This window comes from Neoarius graeffei, chromosome 21, assembly GCF_027579695.1.
Source record: "Neoarius graeffei isolate fNeoGra1 chromosome 21, fNeoGra1.pri, whole genome shotgun sequence".
Taxonomy (NCBI): domain Eukaryota; kingdom Metazoa; phylum Chordata; class Actinopteri; order Siluriformes; family Ariidae; genus Neoarius; species Neoarius graeffei.
The window spans coordinates 44,463,024-44,481,422 of record NC_083589.1 but is presented as its reverse complement, the minus strand read 5'-3'; the positions used below and the strand labels follow the sequence as shown (position 1 = coordinate 44,481,422).

At 43.1% G+C, this 18,399-nt stretch overlaps 1 protein-coding gene across 7 annotated transcripts in view; it reads right to left on the bottom strand.

The window, feature by feature from the left end:
- foxp2 (forkhead box P2) overlaps nt 1-18,399 on the bottom strand; it is a 114,450-nt gene that overhangs the window by 48,427 nt on the left and 47,624 nt on the right. For all 7 annotated transcript variants that reach the window (XM_060903197.1, XM_060903196.1, XM_060903193.1 and 4 more), the window contains one exon: nt 5,137-5,226. In XM_060903197.1, the coding sequence (XP_060759180.1) occupies nt 5,137-5,226 (90 nt within the window). The remainder of the gene's footprint in view (nt 1-5,136; nt 5,227-18,399) is intronic.

The window sequence follows — 18,399 nt, the reverse complement described above, 5'->3', positions numbered from 1 at the left end:
AGTGCTTTACACATTCCAAAGCACTGTTCACTTCCCTTCTGCTAGTCTGACAAAGTCCTATTAGCACTGCTTGTTTATCCCCATTACAACAGCCTGGAGTGCTGTGTTTCAATTATCACCAGCCCAGATACACAGGCAAGGTTAGAGCAGAAACAGTTAGCAGGAGCCAATCCAATACACCATTTCTGCACCGCTGATACGCTAAGTGAAGGAAGGCCCATATGAGATGTGTGGAAAAAGGCAGGCTGGTTGCTGAATAGGGTGAATAATGTGGCCACTTCAAAGGTTGGAATGATGGTGGCGCTTGCTACAGATACTGTTAAGATAAACAAAATGAGAAATGGAGGGGCAGGTGGTGGTAATTACTTCAGCTGCTTGGCACTGAGAGGTGGTGTGTTAATTAAGGTCTAAAGCTCAGTTTGATCAGAGCATGAGGGCAGAGATACAGTGGAAGAGGGAGAGTGTGATTCCACAGTCTCGGTCCCACTACAGTTCATTTGCAGACTCCTGGGGCATGAGGTCTTAAAAGTCCAGACCTCTGCTAAATAACTTCTGAAGACCTGACACTGCTACTTTACTCCAATTATTAGCCATTGCTGTTAAGCAAGCTGGGGACAGCGGCCAACATGTATAGCCAGGAACACACCCATTTACATGCTTTTCTGAAAACTCTCTCTCTCTCTCTCACGCCCCCCCCCCACACACACACACACATACACACACACAGAGAGAGAGAGAGAGAGAGAGAGACAGAGAGAAAGAAAGGTCATTTGGATTAGGGGATCAATGCAAGTGATCCTAAGTACCAGAGTTAAGTAGATTACAGGAATGATTTCCCAAATCAATTTATTTTGCAGTTCAGCAACACAGATGGGAAGTAATGCATTTAAAGCAATGATAACATGGATGTAGCGCTCGATTAGAAGCACCAGAGGGGTAATGGTGATACAATAGACCCTCCATGCAGATTTATCTCCGTGTAGATAATCATGAGTTCATTTCCATCAGTACAGGGAAGTATCGGTACAGATGTGAACTACTGATGGAAGCTTCTGTGCTGAGCCTCTCGGTGCTTTCCAGGAAACTGTAATGAGTCTTAAAACCCTTGGAAGAAGGCAGAGATAAAGAACTGAAGGAAGACCTTTCAAATATGAATGAACCCCAGCCAGCTGAACAAGTGCTCTTGATCTTGAGCCACAGAAGACGAAGCAAGACCTGAGTATGCTTGTGAGATCTTATAAATATTTTTCATGGACTTTTAAATTTTGATTTTTGAAAACTCATGTCTACATTACCACAATTAAAGAGGTGTACTGTGTAGCATTTCGTGAGAAACTCTCTCTCGCTCTCTCTCTCTGATGTCACAGGTAATAGGGAGTCCATTGAATCCTACACCTCATCAAATGACATGCAGTAAATTACATGAGCTTCAAGCAGCTAGGCGAATTTCTGTTCATCATTTGGAAAGACTTCTCTTCACCAGGCAACACATATCAGATCTGCCAGTTAGGATCCAATTAACACCCTGGCCAGAGTAATCAGATTGCATGTGTAAAGGCTGCTAGAACTCGTTTATTGCTCCCATGAATCTTCTGTCAGAAGGTAAATTTGTTGCTACTACATCAAAGCGTGCACACTGTGCCACACTTTTTTCTTCCTCTCCCTACATCTAGCCGTAGGGTTATACTCCAACTTCTTTTGCATCACAATGACAAACTCTGCACGCTGTCCTCTGCAATTTATCCAGGCAGGAAAAAAAAAATGTTTTCTAGTTATAAAAGCAATAAGTGCTGGTGTCCAAGAAAAATATGCACACACATACTTGTAACCCTCCAAAGGTCCTCGTGCTTGTCTTTTCTTTCCATAAGAATAACTGTTTCTACATTGCCACATTTCTCCTTGTGGGCCCACCAGGGGAAGTGGAGTTAATAATAAATGTTAATGTGAGAGCATATGTCTCTGTATAAATTCAGCTGGCTTTTCGCATGGTTCCAGATGGAGGGCTAAGTAGATGAACATGGCACAGGAATGCGATGCTTTGATGAGATGTGTGCGGCGGTGACCTTTAAAATGGCGACACCCTGAAGATGGCCCAGTGCTCACAGCATGATTGGGTGGGATATCTCGAAATTCTGGGCTCTCCTCTCATCCAGAAAACTGTACCAGCTCTCTCAGCCCCCATCTAGGCCAGTGCATAAGAAGGAAGCCAGGCAGAAAGTCGAGAGCAAGCACAGAGAGTAGATTTTGAAAAGTTGCATTTGCTTATAGAGTTTGGTCCTAGAGTTAAACAAAGGTCAGCATGTCCAGAGGCAGTTACTTTTCGTCCATGGAAACGTGAACCGTTGCTGGTTTGTGGCTGTTTGCTCGGTGTTAGAAGCATGTCTATGAGCGCAGAGGCCCAAAGTGCTTTTGTTCGCTCTCTCATTGTATGCCTCCACCTTGTTAATGCCTGTCCAGCAGCCTGGGCAGCATTCAAAAGCCCTGCTGTGACCACAGGCCAAGGGTTAGCTCTCCCTCTTCATTCGCTGTTCTAACATCTAGGAGGATATGCTCCATCACACATCCCTCAACACATGCACACGTTGGCATGGAGTGCTATGTGAGTGTTTGCTCATTCTGTGACTCCTTGCCATTCGTATTCGGTACATCTTACATGTGTCAGCTTCGGGTTCTGGCACATGCTCCTACTCTGTTAAATATCTATTCCACCCACCAGGACGAGACGATTAGATGACCTACGTGCGTCCATGGGGATGCGGCAAACAAACAAACCTACATGCAGATTAGTCATATGCAGGCTGACAACTGAGCTGATCTGGAGGGAAGAGAAGGGGACAATTCTCAGGCATGCGGGCTCCCTGTAATCCGTCTTGCCTTTCATCCTCGCCACTCCTTTATTTGTGTTTTAAATGTCAGTGTATAAAATGCGGAGGAGATATTGCCATGCGATGGGAGAGCTGCGGAGACGTGAGAGGGCTGTTGTGTGCCTTGGGAAATCCTTGTAAGCAGTGTGGCAACGGCACAGGGATTTACGGGAGAGAAATAGGTGTTTATTGAGTGCTCCCGTGGGCTTACTGGGTAATAATAGACCTGTCACATTACGCAAATGTGGAAAAGCAGCTTGTGTGCACGTCAACAGCCTCAGATGCATGAGCGGATAGAATTAGTCAAAGAGCCTTTAGACACTAATACGAGTAATTAAAACTGCACGCTGCAGCACTTAGATGCTAACGTGGTAAATAATTTATATGACGTGATGTATGGATGCTTTCCCTTCCTCCTGAGAAGAAAGCGGTGGAATTTGTCAGTGTCGCGTGTACACAGGCTTTTGCTTACTTAATGAGGGGCTGTTCGAGCCGTTTACTGGCATGCTGCTGAGCAAGTGGTGGCTCTTATATGAGTATTTACAACACTGCTGTCTAAAACAGGCAATGCTCAGTGAGCTGAAAACAATGAAAGGAACGTAAAAACTGATATGGAGACCACATCCTAATTGAAATGTTTACCTTTCACAATGTTTTTTGGTCATTAGAAGGTGTTAATAAAGAGTAGCCCAACAGCACTGATTGAGTACAGCCTGTAGACTAGCCCATGATTCATATTGATTCATATGGCTAACACGAGGCAAGGAAGGAATAAGCAAATGTAAATATTCAATATTTACTATCCTCTAGTGTTATTAGAGTCAGAGCCTCTGTCCTGGCCCAACAGTTGTCACAGACTTTCCTCAGCCAATATCACGCTGCCTCATCTAAGTACTGTGCTGTACGACTGGTAATTTGCAGTCACACAGTGTGCCTGGAATCCATTCTCTAAGTATACACAGAGCTGGGGAAATTCAATAGGCTGAGCATATTCAATACCTGCTAGACTTTTGTTTTACAACTAATGTCTGTGCTCTGGGGGAGAAAAATACACCAAGTTATGAATTCTCTAATGCAAAACGCGTATTTGTACTGATAAGTCTGAGTGTATTAACATTCAGAATACAACTGATTTGAGTGATTCCAGTGAGAGCCATGATGGCACCCCGGTGCAAAGCTTATCTTTTGCCGCCGCATAATTAGACAAACTGGGGTGCGACTCCAACCGAAGGTGTCATCATTGTTATACTTGGTGAAAATATTAACAATGCGGGTTAACTGCAATTTTTTCCCCCTTTATTTAATTAAATGTACAGAGTACTAATGAGGTAAACCACTAATCCCCGACAGCGCTTATTAGCAGTGAAGAGAGCACGCGCTCTCACACTTCAGTTTGAACCTAAAAACACAGAGCCCAGCAGATGTCAAGTGCTTACATAATATTAAACAGAAAATGAAGGCTGCATTTGTATCCTGGTGATGTGAGAGAAAAGGCCTAAATAGTCTCGCACAGCCATGAAGTAAACAGCTCCGTTGGGAGGGAATGCATTGCGCACAATGCTAGCATGACCTTTACCAAATCACTGACAACAGAAATAGAGCGCAACTGGAATCAATATGGCAAATTATCTTGAAGGAGTTCAAATGGCAGCTAGTTAGAATACACTACATTATAGGAATGTCTGCAGCTGGCTGTCCTTCATATAAGATTTTTTTTTTTTTTGCAAGTAAATGGACTGTTGGTTCATGTAAGGGATGAGTTATCGCAGAAAGCATGCATATTAATGTAATCATGCTCAACTGCAAATAACAGACCGTGTTTGTGACATGCATAATGCCAGAATGAACATTATTATTATTCATTCTTTGTTAGCAAGTAAATTTGTCGACTACTTTCTCCACTCACTGCTACACTTACATAGTAGGACATGCCTGAGGTGAAATCCTCTATAGCCTGACAGAAGCAGAAGTTTCACATAGGTTGTGTGTATATGCGTGTGAGTGTGTGTGCTCCTGTGCCTGTTGGTCTCTTTGTGTGTGCATGTGTGTATGCATGTGTGTGGTATATGTGTGTGCGTGCGTATGTGTGTGTGAGACAGAGAGAGAGAGAGAGCATTTCCTCACAGAACGGCAGCCCCTGACAGGTTTAGAATTTCAGTGACAAGTCCAGAATTACATTGCCAAATCAAACAGACTAGTGGAACAGAGGAAATCTTTTCCAGAGCACCATGTATTATGGATGGACTTAAGAGATTAACAAGGAGCTGCTCACCTGCAGTGGACGCTGTTTGTCGTTGTTCTTTGGAGACTTCAGGCCACTGCCCGGTTGCTGTAAGAGTAATTGCCTTGCTGCTTGAAGGGCCTGCAAAGAGAGTAGGAAGAGAGCAGCAAAATGAGATTTTTATGTCTTTCTTCTTCTCAATACACATTTGTACGGAACAAAAAGCACATAATCCAATATCAATCCCACAAGTCCTACCTGCTTTTGGCTTTAAAACGGAGCCAAATGGAACATCGGGCAAATATTATACATTTTTCATGATGAGCCATGAAGCCGTGATGAAGAATAAATACAGTTTGTCTAAAGCACCCATGAAGTGTGGGTTAAAAAAAAAAAAACAACCCACAAAAAAACCACAGAGCGCGTCAGTAGAATTGACCTGTCTAGTGTGTGCTCAACTGAAATACCCACTTCTCTGCAAATTACCAGGCCATTTGCATATTCATAATATCAATTTGAAGTAGAGGCAGGCAATGTGAAGTGTTCCTACAAGCTGTAATTAAAGTTGACAAAATCAACATCAGATTACCTTAGGAGTGAATTAACAAGGAGCTGGGGTTTTACACTGTGCATTAGCCGTGCTTATGAGCACAGAAGGGGAAAATGGGCTTTCTAGGCCTAATCATACTGGCTGCCTACTGTGCCTTCTCAGAGGGGAAGACTGCTACCCAATCTTACACATAGCACAGGCAGAAAAATGGGGGGGCGGGGGGGCGTATCTTGTTTTATTCTGCGAGTAAAATGATGACAATAGCAAGAAAGCAACAAAATGATGCAATGTGTTGTCCATGTGTATCCAAAACCGTATCTACAGCCACATCTAGAGAGGCAACACTTTTCACAACTCCCAAAATACCAACAAAAATAGATAATAAATAAATAAACAAAACAATACATTCACAGGTGTTTCTTCAAGAGGAGACAGAAACAAGGTGAGGAGTGAGTGAGGGGAGAAAAAAAAATCTTCAGATAAAGAGTGACACTACTTCTTGCACATTCAAGGGGTTGTTTTATTTTCTGGTGCTTGCCTGTATCCATGACAACAGCTGCCTTGACAGGATGTGCATATGGCACTGCTCTGCCAGCTGGTGAGAACAATGTTTGAACTAGTGCATTGAGATGCTGAGCAAACAGGGAGAGGGAGAAAGAGAAGGAGAAGGAGAATGGAGGGGGGGGGAGGAAGAGAAGGAGAGGAGGGGAGGAAAAAAAAAAAGTTGCCACATCTTAACCCTCTGGGAAGGCAGCCATCCCCCTGATCAATTATGAAAAGAGAGAGCGAGGAGCTGCCACTGTCTGTCTGGCTGTGGCTCTGAGGAGCCAGGCTCTCGAAGCCCCCCGGTAAACAAACACAACAGAGTGGCGCTAGGTCCTAACAGCATCGATCTGTCTCCTCAGACACATGCACATGATGCAGCGTGCTGATGTGGCCTTATGCTTCGAGGGACACTGGTGTGGCAGGGGCTGCTGGTGTACTTTACATCCCCTCCACTTCAGCCTGAAGCAGGTGGACCCACTGTCTACAACCTCCAAACAAATAACAAACAAGGCATGTCTTGGTGCCTAACAAATAGCCAATTTCTAGCTTTTTCTCCAGCCTGGAAATATCACCGCCCCATGGATTCATAATCCTTACTGGTCTGTCCATTTTAATGTTGAATTGATTGATTAGTTACGGTGCTCATGATGCTCCTGGATGCATGAGTGACTTAGAAGCCACAGCCAAACTTGCTCCAGGTCTCAGGTCATTACTGGTTTAGATTTGAGGTTGAGATTGTAAATTGTGCAAGATTTCACGCCCATCCAAGCGTTGATTGTGATTGTGGAGCTTTATCTGCTGCCTAATGGGCTTAGCACAACAATTAGCAGAAGGAAAATGTTTATCTGAGCTGGGATCAATACAGACTCGCTGTCCTTGGGTGAAGACAGACAAAGTCAAAGAAGTTATTCAATAAGGTACAGGTACAGGATTGTGCCACACTTTAATGGCTTCTTCAGTAGAAACAGTGAAAGTGCTGAGTGCAGGAAAGAGCAATCAGCTCCCTACAGCCAATCATGCTCGTTTTTTTTTTTTTTGTCAGCAAAACTTCACAAGTAAAACCACTTTTTTTAAATGGAATTCATGTCGTGTCCTGTGTCAAGTTTAATTTTGGAGAACATGAACATGCAAATCACTGACCAATAGCACATTTGCTTTGGCTGTACTGACCACTGAAGGTTAACACATCATTTGTACTGCAGTGCAAATGATGCAGGACAGAGAAAATACTTTCCAACATGACAGTATGGGTATGTTAAAATACAAATAATGCCGCCTACTAATATAAAGCTGCCTTCTGGGCTCATAATCTCAGGATGATGTCATAATCCTGTGCGTCAGCTCTGATAAAAGCCAGTATGGACAATGGTGTGATATTTGCAACTGTTTTATTTATAGTGAGAGATGGTTGGTGTGGTCACTGAATATGTGGTTTATTATCACCAGTGATACTTTATTCCATCTAACCTGATGTATTATTACAGCTGTTAGTGAACCTCGGCGATGCTGTGTCATCATATCAGTGCAGTTTCCATACAAGTACCTTGTTAGATATCACAGTATTTTCTTTTCACACCCTGACATACTCTGGATTAGATAGTATTGCTGTCACTCATGTTTGTGTCTTTTATTGTTTATGCTTAAGCTATTTTATATAAGTCGTGACTTACAAACCCCAAAATAGAGGACTTATATTCATCTTTCATTCATTATGTTCTCAGTTCTAAGAACTTCACAGAAAACATTTGTAGCTCTGAAGTCCATTGCAGGTGACCTTGATGCAAAAGCCATGGCTAGGGTTCATACAGAATCCTGCACAAAGCCATATCAGCTGCTATTGAACTTGAACAATGACGCATAAAGTAAGACAGCCATCAAAACTTTGCTGAAAGCCCAAACCCCCAGAATGTGTTGCTGTGTGCGAGAAATGCCAGCTCCCATCCATTAATGCACACATTGTATAAACAGCACAATGTGCTGCATTCCTCAGAGCTAGGAGCTCAAGATCCCTGGCTCGAACATAAATAACAAGGCACTCAGGAACATATTTGATGTTGATATCCATCTCTGAGGACCAAGAGAAAAAGAAACACACATATTCTGTGCACCAACACACACACACACACACACACACACTAGGACACAAGCACCCAGCTCAGGATCCTTATGAAAATAAGTTTCAGCCAAATGGATATGCTATAACTGGTTTCAGATAGCGAGGTCAGGAGAAAGCCGATACGGGTAACTATTATGCGAAACAGAGGGAGAAACACGAATGTTTACACAGGCACTCCCCAGCTACATTAATAGCTGAGCAGAGCTCACCGGAGAGGGAGTAAGAGACAGACGAAAGAAACATATGTCAGCTATCGCCCCCCTCCTCGTATGGTCTGTGTTTAGACTTAATACATCAGTAATAAAAAACACATCACAATGCACCTTTGTGAGAACCATTCCCTGATCTAAAACAAGCATGAAATACATTAGCAGCCAGACGCAGTTTGGCACATCATTACAAACACGTCGCCATTCCTCCAGACCACCACTTGAACCATGCTTTAATAGCATGATCCAGACGCCATAGCTGTGACTAAAGGTATTAAAAGAAAATACAAACAAGGATGAGATAGCATGAAAGATGAATTACCTCCTGAGGGTCAGACTTAGTTGATTTGTTTGAGAAATATATCCAACGTGATGTAGATTCTTGGAAATGCAAGGCCCACTGAAGCAGTGATATGCAGAATACAGTGTTTAGCAGATTGTTAAAGTTTCCCTAATCAGTTTTTTAAAGAACAATTTAGCTGAACTCTCTTTAGATCCTGATGGCCATCACTAAAATAGATAACTAAGACAATGGAGTAGGAGATAAGTCTATGGATACAGCATAACTATCCATATATCTTGTGGAAACAATAGCGGAGATGGTCAATTTTCAACCAAAAGTTCCAAAAAGCAGTGGACAGAGTAAGAGAGACGGCTGACTATTGATGTGGATTTTCAGAACTGGGCATATCTGAGAGATTTAAGGGGCTAGAAACAGACGCAGATATGGCTTTGCTTCTAGAGAGTGGAATTATTGTAAGTGGAATTATCTTTTACTTCACAGAATAAAACAAGAACTGTCTGAAACCAAGTGGTTAGCACTGCCGCCTCACAGCAAGAAGGTCCGGGTTCGAGCCCTGTGGCCAACGAGGGCCTTTCTGTGCAGAGTTTGCATGTTCTCCCCGTGTCCACGTGGGTTTCCTCCGGGTGCTCCGGTTTCCCCCACAGTCCAAAGACATGCAGGTTAGGTTAACTGGTGACTCTAAATTGACCGTAGGTGTGAATGTGAGTGTGAATGGTTGTCTGTGTCTATCAGTGCGTTTACATGCACATAGAGAGAATCGAATTTCTGCCGTTGCTCGACTGAAATCGAAATTCAAAATGCCATGTATACACCTTAATTCGGCTGAAATTGAACCGAACTTGATTTCTCGGAATCGAGCTACATGACCTAGATTATGCGATTTCTGCCGAGCTACTTAGTGCATGTATACCCTATTGAGCTACGTATTCGAGCTACTTACTTCAGCACTGCCCCTTCCGGAAGTGACGAGACCACAAGCGGGAAACACAACAGCCTCGGTCGGCATGACAACGGCATGAATCTTTTCTTTTTGTGGCATTGTTTGCACTGTTAAAATTTAGCTCACTTACTGTATCACCAAATACATCTGTACAGCTGTTGCATAGCTGTGAATTGTGTACATAAACAAGTCACTGTATTTGTGTGTGTGTGTGTGTGTGTGTGTATATAGATGTCCAACATCTGAAGAATGTCAATAAAAACAAAACAATTGAACTTTGTGTGTTTATTAAGACATAAGTTAAACTGTAAGCAAAAAAATGGACTTTAGAAAAATATTTTTTGTAAGCAAAAAAAAAATTTTTTTGTAAGCAAAAAATGGACTTTAGAAAAATGTACAATTGTGCAAAATAAGTTGTCTTACAAAACAGTGGTCTGCGCAGGACAGTTTGTAGCCATACAGTCTGTTAGAGCAAGCCTAACAGCTTGAACATGGAACTTGTGAACACAGAACTTCCAGTGTTGCCAGATTGGGCGGTTTTAAGTGCATTTTGGCGGATTTGAACATGTTTTGGGCTGGAAAACGTCAGCAGTATCTGGCAACACTGCTGATAACCTTGTTTATACTCTTGAATAGCTCTTCTTCATGACGACAACTGGAAGTGTACCAACACGATGGGGCGTGTAGCGCCACCTGTGGCTCGGGTGCACAATGTACCTCACACAATAGCTCGATTAACTTGTGTGCATGTAGGATTGGATTTCTCTGGCACCCCTGCTGGGACCCTTAGCTCGATTACTGACAGCAGCTCGATTTGGATGTGCATGTAAACGCACTGAATGTGTCAGCCCTATGATGACCTGGCGACTTGTCCAGGGTGTACCCCGCCTCTCGCCCGTAGTCAGCTGGGATAGGCTCCAGCTTGCCTGCGACCCTGTAGGACAGGATAAGCGGCTACAGATAATGGATGGATGGATGGATGGATGGATGTCTGAAACCAGAAACAACAAAACTTACAGTGGTGCTTGAAAGTTTGTGAACCCTTTAGAATTTTCTATATTTCTGCATAAATATGACCTAAAACATCATCAGGTTTTCACACAAGTCCTAAAAGTAGATAAAGAGAACCCAGTTAAACAAATGAGACAAAAATATTATACTTGGTCATTTATTTATTGAGGAAAATGATCCAATATTACATATCTGTGAGTGGCAAAAGTATGTGAACCTCTAGGATTAGCAGTTAATTTGAAGGTGAAATTAGAGTCAGGTGTTTTCAATCAATGGGATGACAATCAGGTGTGAGTGAGCACCCTGTTTTATTTAAAGAACAGGGATCTATCAAAGTCTGATCTTCACAACACATGTTTGTGGAAGTGTATCATGGCACAAACAAAGGAGATTTCTGAGGACCTCAGAAAAAGTGTTGTTGATGCTCATCAGGCTGGAAAAGGTTACAAAACCATCTCTAAAGAGTTTGGACTCCACCAATCCACAGTCAGACAGATTGTGTACAAATGGAGGAAATTCAAGACCATTGTTACCCTCCCCAGGAGTGGTCGACCAACAAACATCACTCCAAGAGCAAGGTGTGTAATAGTCGGCGAGGTCACAAAGGACCCCAGGGTAACTTCTAAGCAACTGAAGGCCTCTCTCACATTGGCTAATGTTAATGTTCATGAGTCCACCATCAGGAGAACACTGAACAACAATGGTGTGCATGGCAGGGTTGCAAGGAGAAAGCCACTGCTCTCCAAAAAGAAAATTGCTGCTCATCTGCAGTTTGCTAAAGATCATGTGGACAAGCCAGAAGGCTATTGGAAAAATGTTTTGTGGATGGATAAGACCAGAATAGAACTTTTTGGTTTAAATGAGAAGTATTATGTTTGGAGAAAGGAAAACGCTGCATTCCAGCATAAGAACTGTATCCCATCTGTGAAACATGGTGGTGGTAGCATCATGATTTGGGCCTGTTTTGCTGCATCTGGGCCAGGACGGCTTGCCATCATTGATGGAGCAATGAATTCTGAATTATACCAGCAAATTCTAAAGGAAAATGTCAGGACATCTGTCCATGAACTGAATCTCAAGAGAAGGTGGGTCATGCAGCAAGACAACGACCCTAAGCACACAAGTCGTTCTACCAAAGAATGGTTAAAGAAGAATAAAGTGAATGTTTTGGAATGGCCAAGTCAAAGTCCTGACCTTAATCCAATGGAAATGTTGTGGAAGGACCTGAAGCGAGCAGTTCATGTGAGGAAACCCACCAACATCCCAGAGTTGAAGCTGTTCTGTACGGAGGAATGGGCTAAAATTCCTCCAAGCCGGTGTGCAGGACTGATCAACAGTTACCGCAAATGTTTAGTTGCAGTTATTGCTGCACAAGGGGGTCACACCAGATACTGAAAGCAAAGGTTCACATACTTTTGCCACTCACAGATATGTAATATTGGATCATTTTCCTCAATAAATAAATGACCAAGTATAATATTTTTGTCTCATTTGTTTAACTGGGTTCTCTTTATCTACTTTTAGGACTTGTGTGAAAACCTGATGATGTTTTAGGTCATATTTATGCAGAAATATAGAAAATTCTAAAGGGTTCACAAACTTTCAAGCACCACTGTAGTTCAAGCTCATTTTCAACCAAATTAATTTCCACCAACTAATCTGACAAGATTATAGTGACAACAGTATCGACTCTACAGTTACTCCAATGTGGAAGACATGTTTGGAATAATGTTGTTCCTTTGTCCATTGTTAACCAGGTTATATTTGCTGCAGTAAAATGACTGAAGAAAAGGCTCATTGCTGAAAGCTTTTTAAATTTCATTCAGGCTATTGACATTATCGGAAAACAAAAAGTTGTTTGTTCATGTTGCGTTTGTAGAGTAACAACACTGTACTGTGTCTTTTCTGGATAAATTAAACTGAAATGTTTGTGCAGGTTCAGAAATAAAGCCGCACAATATTATTTTTCTTTGCGCAACAGCACCATCAGCACCAACTAAACAGACTTTTTAGTTTTTGTGTTCCTCTTTTATGATTCAGTACTCATTGCACATTGTGTGACTTGATGAACATTTAACTAATCAACAGTAAACTATATGAGGGAGGGCTGTTTCACAATCAGGGTCCACAATAGTCCAGAAATCAAACCTCAGATTTTTGTGTTTCTCTGCTGCCAAAAATTACCTTTTGAGATGGACATTGTGCAGAATTTCAGAGCTACATACTCAGGATACTGGGCGTCTTACTTGTGGTGAGCAGACAGCATATAGTGCATTTCTAAAACTGATCCACTTTCTTATAACCCACAAGAGTAAGATATACAAAGTGAAAAACTGTTGAAATGTATGTGATTTTAAGTACAAATTTTCATGTTCTGTGCAGCTTTGTTTGTACATGGTGGTAACTGTAACAACAACTGAAGTGGAGACGATCCTTGTGATTTTCCGGAAAGGACACTTTTTGACGGACTCACATTTCAACCGCATGTGAAGATCTGCTTGCAAGTATGTCTCACATCTGTTTCAAGTCCTGTTTTTTACTGTGCAACAACAGAGCATTCTGCTTCAGAAGAGACAAATATTTTCTTAATAAATAATTTACAACCTCATCATATGGGGAGTGTTTTCCAGAGAGGACATTTCTGACGGACAAAGGATCCTGTTGGAGACACTTAGTTTACAAAAAACATGTAACTTCCTCTTAGATAACTTTATACTGTACTGTATATGTCCCAAAGTAAAACCTAGTTGACGCTAAAAAGTGCAGTTCTAACCAGTAAAATCTAAGTTTAACAATTAAAGTAGAATTAAAATGAAATGACCACAAGCTCAAAACTGAGCCTGCATTTGACTCTGACAAACATATTTAGAAGAACTTATGAGACACATTAGTGCTGTAGGTAGGGCTGGTGTCTCATCTCATCTCATCTCATTATCTCTAGCCGCTTTATCCTGATCTACAGGGTCGCAGGCAAGCTGGAGCCTACCCCAGCTGACTACGGGCGAGAGGCGGGGTACACCCTGGACAAGTCGCCAGGTCATCACAGGGCTGACACATAGACACAGACAACCATTCACACTCACACCTACGGTCAATTTAGAGTCACCAGTTAACCTAACCTGCATGTCTTTGGACTGTGGGGGAAACCGGAGCACCCGGAGGAAACCCACGCGGACACGGGGAGAACATGCAAACTCCGCACAGAAAGGCCCTCGCCGGCCCCGGGGCTCGAACCCAGGACCTTCTTGCTGTGAGGCGACAGCGCTAACCACTACACCACCGTGCCGCCCTTAGGGCTGGTGTGTCCCTGTAAAATAAGGTATAAGAAACTCCAGCCTATATACTGGATGTAGTTGCAGGAGTTAGTTGATGTTATTTAAAAAGACCAGCGTGATTGTGAAACCGCCCATGAAAAAGCACAGTTTTAGTTTTTGGTGGCACAGTTTTAGTTTTTGCCTGGTACTTCTGGGCAATGAAAAAGGTCCTTAGTGTTTTATTGGCTGATTAAGAGCATCCCGCCCATCATGGAGGCAGAGCTGGAATAAACACCTGAGAGAGCCGCCGCTGACTATAAGCTTTAATGCTCTCCACTGCATCCTGAAGTCTACTGTCTGACCAATAACGGTGTGCTAACTGAGCTATTGCCTCTGGAGGGACAGGGAAACAAAAATACAAGTGAGAAATATGAGGAGAGAGAGAGAGAGAGAGAGAGAGAGAGAGAGAGAGAGAGAATAGATATCAGAGCGCTTGTGGAAATCAGGCTGTTTTTCAGCATGTTTTTCTCCAGCTGAATGTCACGCTTCCCAGACAAGAGAAAAGGATGTGGGGATAATGAGCATTTTTATGTATGACTCAATAAATCAACAGAGTGTGCGGTGCACGGGCCGGTCCATGGAGAATCTGCCTCGACTGTGGGCCGGAGCGGGAGCTAACCAGCAGAACAATGGGCTTCTGTGTGTTTCTCTGGCTGCTGCTACTACTTTTCTTCCTTCTTTCTGTCTCTCACTCTATTCCTTTCTTTTTTTTTTTACCTCCCCAATCTTCCACTTTCTCCTTCAATGCCTCCATTTCTTATTTATGTATTCCCCCTCACTCTATGCTCTCAGATCTCTCTCTCTCTCTCTCTCTCTCTCTCTCTCTCAGACTGTCTTTCTCTCTACTTGTTTATTGATTTTCTAGATTAAGGATCCCAGGGAGAGGGATTGTAACACACAACCATAAAATTATTTTGGGGTGTGCTTATTTGCCTTTCCCTTGCATCTATTTGGCCTGCGTCTGTAGACAATTATGCTTCCTCAGCCCAGACTCAGGTGCTAATAATGAAGGACAAATAGAATCATATGTGTAAACTTCCCCTTCTGATGAAAATTTATATTAACTTTCTGCCACTGTAAACAGAGAGGCATAGCACAGTCCTCCCTGGTGAATTGGAGATGAATTCAGTCATTTCTACCCCAGGAAGCAGTGCATTTAGAGGAGGAAGGGAGGGAGAGACAAAGTGGGGAGGAAAAAAAGACTGCCTCATTGTGTAACCTCACACTTATTTTTCCAAGTGTGAGAAGACAAAACATGGGTCTGTTCAACCCATTGGTGTGTGTGTGTGTGTGCGCGTGTGCGTGCATGCGCGCATGTGTCTCTGTGCCAGCAGTTTTGTGTGTGTGTGTGTGTGTGTGTGTGCGCGCGCGCACGCGTGTGTGACTCCAGCAGGCTCTCATTGCGGAAGCGTTGCCAGCAATAACAGGCTAAACAGAATGAGCTTCCATCGTTCACTGCAACCACAAACATTCATACACTTCCCGCTTCATGCAGACACTGTTATGGATGGCTCTTGCAAATCCGCACCACACGTATGTGATGGAGCACGCATAATAGTTTACAGTATTGCCAGCAACCTGTGGAGAGAATTAGGCTGTAGGGGCCCTGTACTCAAAACAACATCTGTAACCCATAGAAATACAGCAACAAATAGTGCAGGATGGTGGAAAGAGACCCCTGGCCTCCCAGTCACCAAAACTGCTGTTAATTACTAGCAAAACACTCAGACTCATTCGCTGTTATATACTGTAATCTTGGCCAGTTTTACTTACTGTATATGTGAGCCCACTAGAGTCTGTCTCACACTCTCTCTGGGAACATTGTCTCAGTGTGTCTCTCTCACTTATGAAATTCAATTTATCCCCCGTGCACTTTGACTGGCTTTAGTAAAGCTCTCACTTTCAACAGTTGTATAGCACTGGGGTTTAGATAAGGTGACGCACAGGGCCATTCACAGCTCTTTTATCTGCCTCCTCTAAGAGAAGTCCTTTACACAGCCACAACTGAGAGCCTGGCTATCTGCTATATCTGCTGGAAAGAAGAAGGAAAAAAAAAGCAGCAAGAGAGAGCAAAGCTTTTCACTTACACCATCAACATGTGTGCAAGAATAAGAGCAAGGCAGAAAGAAAAAAAGAGGGGGCAATAGACAGAGGAAGAAGAAGTGAGCCGGCGACACCCACTTCCCCTTCATCCTAGTGTGCACTTGATCCGCTCTGTTTGCCCTTCAAGTGATTATGATCCATCTCTTTTCACAGTTCCATGCCGATGAACGCCACACAGTTGGATGAATACCTCTTAATAAATGTTGCATTAAAGGGAGACAGAAAGCACTCTGCACTTCATTTAAAGAGAGGCCAGTGGAAAAAGCAAAGTGTGCTGTCTTCATTCGCTCGGTGACCAATGGGTTCCATGAGTTGGATGAAGCTGTTTTCTGAGGTTCTCCGTTTCTGTCTTGTCTTTATTGACAAGGGCTTGTTAAGCGGTTCGCTCACACCAAAGTATACGGCCAGAGGCGAAGAGCAGACGCGCTGTGGCATGGGGAGAAGCCGCCAATCTTAAACCAGCATCAACTAAAGAAGAGTTTGCTCTTTGTGTCTGTACCATTACCATGACTGCTGTGAGAAACACTCACTGTTTGTTGTACACACAAACATCATGCTGAGGTGTTCATTCTTCTTTAATATATCAATTTGTTTGAACTTGAAAAGAAAAACTCAAGACACATGCACGTTGGCCATCCCCCCGATGGCAATTAACAGTGATTCGACATATTGAGCTATGCTTCATTTATCAACACAACGTCTCTCGCTATCTCTTTAAAATGAAACATTTGTGTGTACGTGTGCGCAGGGGAAGCGATGTGTATGTGTGTGCCTGTGCGTATGTGATCATGGCCAAGCCACACACATGGAGACACTCAATCTGTGGGTCAATAGCGTGTGTCTGTGTCGGTACGACTGAAGCACTGCTTGTACACTGTTACCCGAAGGGGTCGATCAAGTGGCTCCCTGCCCTCAGATGTAAATACCTTAACCTTAATTACCGTGCCTCTGACCTCAGTGAGCAATGCGGTAGGTGAGCTCCCCAAATACGTCAAAAGTTATTGCGCGCGTCCCCTTACTGAAGAAATATGTGCTCAGCTCTGCACAGGAGAGCAAAACACGCTGCAACTTTATCACTCTTGGTGCGCTGGGGGGAAAAAAAATGACCAGCATGAAATGAGATAGAGTTCAACAAATACAGTACATGAACGAGCTGATCTTGTCTGCACTCCAGGTGAAGACAAACTATTGTTTTCAGTCCATTTACCTGAGCGCGAGCCTATCATTAGACCGCAGCGAGCCGCTGGATCATCCAGCCAGAGTGATGGATTTCTCTAGTCCATCTGAATGAGCGCACGGCTCCACCAAAGATCAGCGGAGTTAATAGCACTGCATCTAGGCGCTGGAGGGCCAATGCATCTCCGTCAGTGCTGGCTTAGCTACTTACAAGGCTGTGGAGTACAGTTTAGCACACACCATGCGCACACTTGTGATCTGTGTGCTTGTCTTGTGAGCAATCTGATTACAGCACATGCCTGACCTTTCCAGAGAGTTGAAGGAGATACAGTTATCTCCCAAACTGACATGCAGCGTTTATCAATCAGTGCTGCTTCATACACACAGCGAGATATATAGAAAATGGCAAGGCAGGTGATTGTGTACACACTGATTAAGATGTATCCAGTGCATCCATGTGCTTACATGCACTTGCAGACAAACATACGTGTTCACGCTGTTCCCCAAAAGGCGTTTGTAAAGGATGTAATCAGCCTTCAACTGCCTCTGTAAACAACGGCTGTCCCGTGTAATGCTCAAGAGGAACGTAGCGTGAATAAAGTCATACTCTTTCACTTTCGTTCCTCCAAGCTGCCCACTCATCCCCCAACTCCACCCCAAGAGCTAATCTACATCTTTCATTGAATCAAGAATGGAAATTCAGAAGAAATGCTTCTTTTTCAATTTCATGCTGAAGTAGCTCAAGTTAGTGGATGTAATTTCTCCTAACAAGAAAATTTATCACTGTGTCGTTCACTTAGTCTGCCCATATGAGAAGCAACCCGCTTTCATTTTTTCTTTTTTCCCCCTCCACATCTTTTTCTTTTTCTGTACTTTGATAAATGTGCCAAAAGCATGATCACTCCTTCCAAAGCACTCCTGACAAGAACAGCACAATTATACTGCTTAATAAAAAAAATAATAATAAAAAAACCCTTTGACTACAATCTCCATCAAAAAGAAATGACACATTATTCATAATGCGGCCACTGAGTGCAGGTATGGG